General features: G+C 42.0%; 1 protein-coding gene across 1 annotated transcript; it reads right to left on the bottom strand.

Moving 5' to 3' along the window:
- Positions 1 to 612: 612 nt before the first annotated feature.
- On the bottom strand, positions 613 to 3,576 carry bhlha15 (basic helix-loop-helix family, member a15). Its single transcript, XM_080454535.1, has 2 exons — positions 3,466 to 3,576; positions 613 to 2,373 (listed from the first exon to the last, which is right to left on the bottom strand). Exon 2 carries the CDS (start codon positions 2,314 to 2,316, stop codon positions 1,687 to 1,689), a length of 630 nt encoding a protein of 209 aa, XP_080310661.1. The 5' UTR covers positions 2,317 to 2,373; positions 3,466 to 3,576; the 3' UTR covers positions 613 to 1,686.
- Between the last annotated feature and the right edge of the window lie 6,071 nt (positions 3,577 to 9,647).

Raw genomic sequence — 9,647 nt, 5'->3', positions numbered from 1 at the left:
GTGCCACTGCTGACTACTTCTAAAAGTCCTGCTTCTCTCAGGAAAATCTGACTTCCAAAAAAAATGAACTCAAAATTCTTTGCATGCTTTTTACTTTGTTTTTTGTTGTTAACTGATGACTACTGTATAGAGGCAGCATACATTATATTGTACTTTAGTTAAAGAAAAATTATATTTTTGTTAAAAAAAACTAAATCTGTGATATTAGTATTGTGTGTATAGTGCATAATGTTGAACTTTTTAAGTTACAAGATGGCATGTTTGTACATTTAACGAAGAGCGAGCTAATTATGGAAGTCAACCACTCAACTGCTGTCCTATAACATACATAAACCGCTTCGACAACCAAACCACATAACTTGAGGCGTTAGTTTAGTTAATGGCCAAATGTAAATAAATGATTGTACATGACGGTTAGTTGAAACTGTGCAAAGAAATGTCTGTATTGTGTTTATGAATAACTGTCACTATACTGTGCAACACATGAAATCTGGAGTGTTCATTTAACTAAGTTAAATTAACACATAGAATTTTACTGTGTACCATTGCTGTCGACATTGTGTGAATCTTTCTGAATAAGTGTTGTGCATGGTGAAAATAATGGTATTCATCAATAAATAAATGTGTTTATTGATAATTCCTCAAATTGCTTCTTTTTTCTTTTGATTGTACAACTGAACTCCGTGTCTCAGACACAACCCATTAAGACGAGAGCAAATAGATTTTCGATATCAACTTTACCTCCAAGCCAGGTGTACTTACATACCGTAGTATCTTGTTTGAGATCATGTAGAAACATGAATGGTGTTTTAGTGAAAAGAAAAAAGAAATCATAAGCAAAATGGTCTAATGTGCATAGTCCCAAACAAGTGTTTCAAGTTTTTTCTCTCCACTTTTCAACATTGCAGTGTTTAATCAGGCAATAGAACTGCTTTTCTGATCCCAGGTCTGTCAGTTATGACCAGAGGCTATTGCTTAGCAGGTTCTTAACAGAAAGACACACAAGAAGATGAATATGATTACTGAAAAGGGAAGAACTAAAGTTCACATGTTCTGCTGAAAACCATAGAAGACAGGAAATGAATTAAACAGCATGAGGAAAGATAAGCTTCTTCCTTGAGTACCAGTGACAGATGAACTTCAGCATTGTTTCAAATGTTTAAAAAGTTTCACCATAGTTCATCGGGATTTTGCCGTCCCTATCGGCAACCTTTGTATCTGTACCCATTTTAATTGAAAGAAGGACTGTATGATAACTGTATGACTGATTGCATTTAGGTGAATGTTGGTGCCGCGTCCCCAAACCAGTCCTGGCTTAATGTCCAGAGCATATTCTCTGATAAAGCCAACCATATCGTGTCATGCTCAAACACCAGTGGGTGCCTTTATGTTGATGTAATCAAAATAATCACAATTACTGGTGGAGGAAAGTGATCTTTTTAAATAGCACCCTCTTCCAACAAAGAGCACCGCTTTTGACCAGAACCTGGCCCTCCTTGCTGTGATTCTGATCAAAAGCTGTGCGCCTCCAGGAACCAGACGTAATTTCAGATTTGACCCCTTAAAAAGTCCTCAATCTCATACTCTGTCCTCCCTGCCTCTCTGTTCTGACTGCCTTGTGTCGTGCTCAGAGACCGGGCCCACTGGTTGCATCCTCATGATGTCTCTCGTACCCTTGGCTGTGTGTTAGCTGCCCTGGCTGAAGCTGTGCATGCTGGTCAGGTACTCAGTCAGACCTTCCTCCCCCTCCTCCTCTAGATGCTGCTGGTAGCACTGGAGCAGCCTAGTGGCGCTCTCCTCTGACACGGCTTCCCCAGTGGGGAGGCAGGTCCCGGACATCCCCAGGACGATGGTGGTGAGGGCCTTGATGTAGTTCTTGGCCAGGGTGAGCGTCTCGATCTTGGAGAGCTTCTTGTCCATTTTGACGTGCGGGATGGCCTCGCGCAGCGCCTGGAAGGCGTTGTTGAGTTTGTGCATGCGCTGCCGCTCGCGCTCGTTGCTCTCCAGGCGGCGGACGTTGCGCTCCTTGGCCGCGCCGTGTTGGCGCCGGCGCCGATGAGAGGCCATGGTCTTTCTCACGCCGTTTGCACCACCTCCCTCCCTCCCTCCTCCTGCTTCTCCTCCAACTCCACCTCGACGCTCGAGACGGTTCCCACTCCTCAGGCGCCAGGAGCCGGCGATCCGAACCGAGGCCTCCGAGCCTTCCTGTTCACTGGATCCGGGTTCTGGCTCCGTATCTGGTTCTAACTCTGGTTCCAGGTCCGGGTCGGACCAGGTCCTCCTCGAAGGTTTCACAGCCTTCCCTTTGGACTTCATTCTGCTGTCTTCTCCCCCACTCTGCCTCACAGTGGCTCTGTCACAGCTTGAACAGGTCTGACACCAAAACAAGCCAATAGAACAGAACAGACAAAATGTAATATAAAAATGTAATTCATAAGTTCAATGTCAAAGTTTGATAAAAAGTAATATGAAACCACATTATCTCTAGGCTTTTTTGGACCAATAACAGAGGACGTAAAAGTGAATAAGCTTTCCTCTCTGTCAAGCAGCCATGCATCCCCTGAGCCATATCTAATCAGCCTTTCACGATGTGAAAACTCCATGATGTTGGTCTATAATCTGCACCTCTCTTATCCTACTGGGCCAGAGATAATGTCCACCTCAAGGTTACTCTTGCAAACATACAAAAACAGGGCAGCACTCACACAGTAGCCTAATTCATAAAATGGTCATCACCAGCAAAGGAGATTATTGTTACAGAATTAAGCTATGTTTCAGAGGTTTAAAAAATGTAATAAAAAAGGGTAGCCTATATTTTGAACTTTGTGAGGTTCTTTTGCAGTATGGTGAACCTGGTCAGTAACAATTTGTGTGAATGGATATTTTATCACCAGGCATGGCACATTATTCAAAACCTAAAACATTTGACTACAATGGTGGCTTACCACATAAACTGTACTGCATGTACAGCAGTGGTTCTCAAGCTTTTTCATGTCAAGGACCCCCAAAATGATATGTATATGGCCACGGACCCCCCATCTAATCAATGTTTTGTTCCAGGGACCCCCAGAAGCAAAGATGACTGCTATGAGCTTGTATATCTGCTATTTTTGAATAGCCAAAGCATGAAATATGGTTAAAGTGGTTTAAATGATTAAGCTATATATTAATAATATATAGCTTAATCATTTAAACCACTTTAACCATATTTCATGTTATGCTATATTATGCTATATTATTTCATTTAGCTGGGGACCCCCTGGTACCCCTCCAAGGACCCCTGGGGGTCCCCAGACCCCACTTTGAGAACCAATGCTGTACAGCACGTAAATCTAACTACTACACCCTCCAATCATGTAGTCTAGATAGGAATTTTGCTGTCTCAAATTATGATAGCTTATTCACTTGAACCAAAACGATAGCTATACATAGAGCCATTGTAAAGTAAACTGAAGAGTCACTTACCCTTAAATTAACTTTCCACACGTGGATGTTTTGCTACAACAACAAAAATGACACCATCTAGTCGTCTTTTATAAATCACCACAGTATAAAGTTGCTGGTTTGATGTTGTATTATATATGATGTATGTTGTGCGCGTGTCGCTGGATGAGAGATAACTAACTGTCACATGTGACTGATGTGAGGTACCTGTTGCAGACTATTGTACACGTAGCGCTTGTTCAGCCAATGGGCGGTGACCAGACTCTCTCTACATTGTCACAGCGAGGCTTGTGGTCAGCCAAAATGTCACAGTCATGGAGAGAGAGAGAGAGAGAGAGAGAGAGAGAGAGAGAGAGAGAGAGAGAGAGAGAGAGAGAGAGAGAGAGAGAGAGAGAGAGAGAGAGAGAGAGAGAGAGAGAGAGGGGGAGAGAGAGAGAGAGAGAGAGAGAGGGAGAGAGAGAGAGAGAGAGAGAGAGAGAGAGAGAGAGAGAGAGAGAGAGAGAGAGAGAGGGGTAGAGAGAGAGAAAGAGAGAGAGGGAGAGGGAGAGAGAGAGAGAGAGAGAGAGAGAGAGAGAGAGAGAGAGAGAGAGAGAGAGAGAGAGAAAGAGAGAGAGGGAGAGGGAGAGAGAGAGAGAGAGAGAGAGAGAGAGAGAGGGGGGGAGAGAGAAAACTGCTTTACAGTGGTGGAAAAAGTGTAGAAATACTCTGTTACAAGTAAAAGTTATGTAGCCTAATAAAAATGTACTTGAGTAAAAAGTACAAAAGTATTGGTATCAAAATGTACTTAAAGTAAAAGTACTCATCGTGCAGAATTTCCCGTTTCACACGTTTTTCACACGGTATATCTAAAATGTACAAAAATCTTTTGAAAATAGCAGCTCTACAAGCTCACAACATGTGGCATTTTTCTAAAAGCCAAAGTCGCCAAAGTACTAGCCTAACTAGTAACTAAAATGTTCAAATAATTGTAGTGGAGTAAAAGTACAATATTTGCCTATGTAGTGGAGTAGAAGTGTAAAATCAGAAATACTCCGATACGGTAAAAGTACCTGAAAATGTAATTAAGTACAGTACTTGAGTAAATGTAATCAGTTACTTTCCACCACTGCTGCTTTAGAATTCAACCTGAAAGCCTTCTCTCTCTCTCTGCAGCGCTTAACACAACAGCACTCTGCAGAGATAATAGCCGTATTGTTCCTTCTATAATGAGTGTATAGGCTCACATCTAAACACTTTAAAGAAGAATGGCCGCATAATGCCTGATTTATCGCACCGAAAGTCACAGATCTAGCAACCTCATCATGCATCTCACTGCATGCGGGCTGTGAGCTTGTAGCTCGGCTATTTTAGGCGCGCGACACGGTAAGCAACCAAGTATAAATCTGACCTAAGTGTTACCTTTTTGGCTTTTTAGCTTCCTCCAGCCACTCCTCCTACCAGGGGGTTTTAAACCACTAGGCCTATTCAGTGGTGGAAAAAGTACTCAAATGTTTTACTTAGGTGAAAGTATCAATGTATGCAATGTAGAAATACTCTGTTACAAGTAAATGTCCAGAATTCAAAATGTACTTGAGTAAAAGTATAAAAGTATTGGCATGTGTACTCAGAGTACCAAAAGTAAAAGTACTCATTATGCAAAATGTCCCATTTCAAGTTTTCAAATGTATACAAATCTTTTGAAAATAGTAGATCTACAAGCTCACAATGTGTGGCAGCGTGAAGCGTTGTGAGCTTGTAGATCGGCTATTTTCAAATGCCGAAATGTGTACAAAGGGCTGAAGTGGTTACTGTATGTTTAATAATAATAATAATCAAAATCTACAAAGTAGCTTGTTACTAAAGTTTTCAAATAATTGTAGTGGAGTAAAAGTACAATATTTGCCACTGAGATGTAGTGGAGTAGAAGTAAAAGTATTGGAAATTGGAAATACTCAAGTAAAGTACAAATACCTCAAAATTGTACATAAGTACAGTACTTGAGTACATGTACTTTAGTTACTTTCCACCACTGCCTACAAGTATGGTAGCAGGTGTAGTTTACATAGTGTGTGGCTTTTCTAGTTTAACTGCTTCATTTGAATACATTCCTCTGGGCTTCCAGACAGTCTGTGTTTCGTATCCGTCATTTAATATCACACACTTTACAACATTTATTTCAGAGCATCTTTATTGCTTGCACATTACAGTCGATTTAGTTCTCATTCACCTGGCCAGACCTGCTGCAGCTGCCTGCCAGAGAAAAATCTACATTGAAATAAACGTGCCAAAGTAATGATCTTATATTGATTCTCACACCTGTCTATTATATCTATGGATTTGAAGTTAGCTTGCTGAAAACTGATGGATGGGTCAATAAAAAAAGCCTTGTATTCCAAGCCAACAGGAGGAATTGTAGGCTAGTGGTTCTTAACTCTAGTCAATTTGGGCCCAGTGTAACCTGCTGCTGGTTTTCATTCTAATCAGCAAACAAGTTGTATGTGGGTTTTCCAGGTGCATTAAGTGTCTGCACAGAACAGAACATATGCAGTGGTCTCCATGACAGGAATGGAGTTAAGAACCGCAGCACAGGATAGAAGACAATTCACACGTGTACCAACTATGATCATTCTAATTCAGTGGTTCTCGACTCCTCTTAACTCTGACTGTATACAAATGGAACCAAATGGACCCGTCCATTTGTATACTGTCAGAGTTACAGACTTGTAAGGGTCCATTTAGAACCCCATCAAGGACCTCTGAGAGTCCCTGGACCTCACTTTGAGAACCACTGTTCTAATTGTTTGACCCAGACTGAGGTGGAGAGTACAAAGATTGGGTGGTGTTGTTGCAGTGGTCTGGTGGTGTTGTTTTTGTGTTGTTTGTTCAATAGTGTTTAATTTGTGTTGATGCCACAACTTAAGCTAAAGTTAATATTTGGATAGCAACGTAATCCATCACTGTGGAACTTATCATAGCATTAAACTATATGGTTGCAATAGCAAACAGTGTAGGCAAGGCTTGTCTTTAATGCAGTATGCGATATTTGCCTTTTGCTTAGCCATTATAAAATTGTTTCTTGTCTTTTTTCTTGACCTTGCTTTGACAGTGAAGGATTACAGCGATGGAACAGAATTTATGAAAACACTGGCAGTTTGAGTTCCCTTCATGTGTCCATCATCTTCTTCACCTGTGAGCCTCTGAAGCTCTCAAATCCAGTCAAGTCCCGCCATCACAAAGTGTTCCTGCTTCTCTACTCCGACTTGTCGTCTATGGATCTTCGATTGGTCGTGAGTAGCTTCTCTGCGGGCAGTCACACTGGCACCTTGAGATAGAGTGTGGAGGGGGGAGGGGGGAGCATCAATGAAACTGCACCTGCTGTATACAGTAGAATGTTATCACTGTGAGCAACAGCATGCCAGGCACACTTGAAAAAGTGAACTGAGCAGAAATGACATACAGGTGTCCAGTTCCCAGCGTTTAGAAGCAAAGAGGCACACACTAGTGTCCTTGAGCATGCAGCCTAATTAGCTATGGCATAGCGTGTGTGTGTGTGTGTGTGTGTGTGTGTGTGTGTGTGTGTGTGTGTGTGTGTGTGTGTGTGTGTGTGTGTGTGTGTGTGTGTGTGTGTGTGTGCGTGTGTGCGTGTGTGCGTGCGTGCGCGCGTGCGCGTGTGCGTGTGCTTGTGCTTGTGCTTTTGCACATTGTATCTAATCAACCAAACCTTGCTAGTCTGTGGAAACACTATATATAACTTTTAGTTTGTTCACTTCCTGCCTCCAGTGGGCCCTAAAGGCTTACACAGTGTGTTTAGTCACAGCCACTGATAAACACTGAATACACCAAAGTAATGAGGCAAGCAAATAAGGCACAAGAATGCTTTGTCTGAGGAAAATAAACTGTATTGTCAATAACCATATCTTTTTTGTACTGTATGTTGACACCTGAATTTACCAGGATTTTATGCATGATTGCCTGAACTAACATTTTAAATGCAAATTGCATAACAGCATTCTGAGTTGCATTAGTGGTTAGTTTTTGACAGTTGACTAGTCAAACTAACCTGCGGCCAGTTAAACACTTTGACATAGGCAGCCCTATGTCAAAGTTGGCAAACACTCACCAACAGATAGTAGAGGCCATGGTTGCCAGGTACCAAACTGCTCATTGTGAACAGTTAGGGCCCGGGGGCTCAGTGTCTTGCTCAAGGACACTTCAACACAAAGCCAGGAGGGGCCAGGGATGGAACCATGAACCTTCTTCAGTTGCCAAACAGCCGCTCTACCTCCTGAGCTACTGGCTCCTTAATTTACACTCTCTCAGTTTAATTAAGACTCAGGATTTGACAGTGTGGTAAATAGAGACCACTTTCTGTTTGTCCCTCACTTTCACTCATATTCCATGTTTATATTTCTTGTTCTCACTGTCACTGACTGAACCCAGCAGCTTGTCGTTCTTCTACAACTCCAACTTGGATAGTATTTCATTATGATTTAATTCTAGACTTATCTGCTGCAAATCTGTCAATAGCCAATATAAAAGTCTTTGTAGCTCTAAATGACCAGATTATAGATGCTGTTGTGTACGCACTATTTATTCAGTAATTTATCTATCTATCTAAGGCTATGCTGTTGACCCAATTCCCTATCAGGGATTGATGATATTCATTTTATAGCTGAAAATAACTATTTTATTTTAAATACATATAGTTAATCCTGAGGATGTGCACAGAGGATTTTACAGTGCGCTATTATACAATGTACCGCTGATCCATCTCACGGTGCTGAACAACGAATGTGCCGTCACACACCAGTGTGATGTCATGAGCGGCAGGTGCTTTATATCCATTTGGTCGGGCACCATTAAAACCTTGACTCATCATAAAAAAGGAGGGAGGAGGGGAGATAAGCGGAGGGAACAAGTGGTGTGTGGGGGACAGAGAAGATTAGTCAGTTTTTCCATGAGCCCAAGGCTGGCTGGCAGAGAGAAAAACAAGTGTGGATGTCACACTGTGGGCCGTGGAGACAGTGAGGGTTGACTCTGGAGGTTTAGAACCTGTGATAAGAACATAAATCCTGCAATTTGTTGCCAATGCGCCAAATGCAGTGCTTAATCAATCTGTGTGTGTGTGTGTGTGTGCGTGTGCGTGCGTGCGTGCGTGTGTGCGTGTGTGTGTGTGTGTGTGTGTGCACGTGCTGACCCTTGATCCTCACGGCTCCAAATCAGCCTCAGTGACGTGTGTGAGGAAGAGGCAGGTCTGGGACAGGAGTAGACGCTGTGATGATCTGGACACATCATCAATAGTCCAGCTCTGGGTTGGCAGGGCTGCGGTTACGGCATGTTTGGAGGGAGACACAGGGAATGCACCGGGGCCAGGGGGTGGGATATACTCGTGGCAGTTCTTCTTGTTTCTGGGGGTCCAGTTTAAGGCCGAAAAGTCATCCTCCCACTCCAAGCCTGCAGGAAAACAAACACAAACTTGTCAACAGATAGAAAGACATTGGAAAAAGCAGTGGTCACACATTCTGTTAACTTTGCTTAATGGATTGTACAAGATCTTATTACATGTCACTGTAGATTGTGTAATTAATAATGGCAATTTGAGGTAAAAACTCTGATATCCTTTAGCAATCGCTGTGTGTGTGTGTGTGTGTGGTCCACATCATAATAGTGTTATAGATTGTGTCATACTGTACGGCAACATTTATTATGCAAAGAATAATGTCGTGGTACAACCGTCTAGGTAGAGATCTGGTATGTCATAGGGATAGCTGCATGGTAGAGATGAACATTCATCAGGAGAATGTTTATGTAGATCTGAGGAGCTCTGCAGCTCCATGGTGGGCCTCTCCTAAGAAGAAATGTGCCTAGTTAGTTGGCTCGTCATTCAACCAGTGGTTGAAAAAGTACTCACATTTTTTACTCAAGTAAAAGTATCAATACTGCAATGTAGAAATACTTTGTTACATGTAAAAGTCCGGAATTCAAAATTTACTTGGGTAAAAGTACAGAAGCATTAAAATGTACTTAAAGGTAGGGTAAGTGATATTTTTTGGTATTTACCTTTTGTTAAAAGGTTAAAGTACTATATTCTGATAGTAATCATTGCTAAAGAGCGTTTGTTCGGTCACAGGGGTCTCTCCAGCTCTTTACTAAACAGAATATAGTACATTTTCAGGTAGGTGACAAGATTTAAGCCAATCAGGAGAGAGCTCTGAAAATGCATT

Source organism: Gymnoscopelus braueri (assembly GCF_963280865.1).
Source record: "Gymnoscopelus braueri genome assembly, chromosome: 17".
Classification (NCBI taxonomy): Eukaryota; Metazoa; Chordata; class Actinopteri; order Myctophiformes; family Myctophidae; genus Gymnoscopelus; species Gymnoscopelus braueri.
Note: the sequence above shows the minus strand (reverse complement) of the source record. Positions and strands in the feature narration are given on the sequence as shown.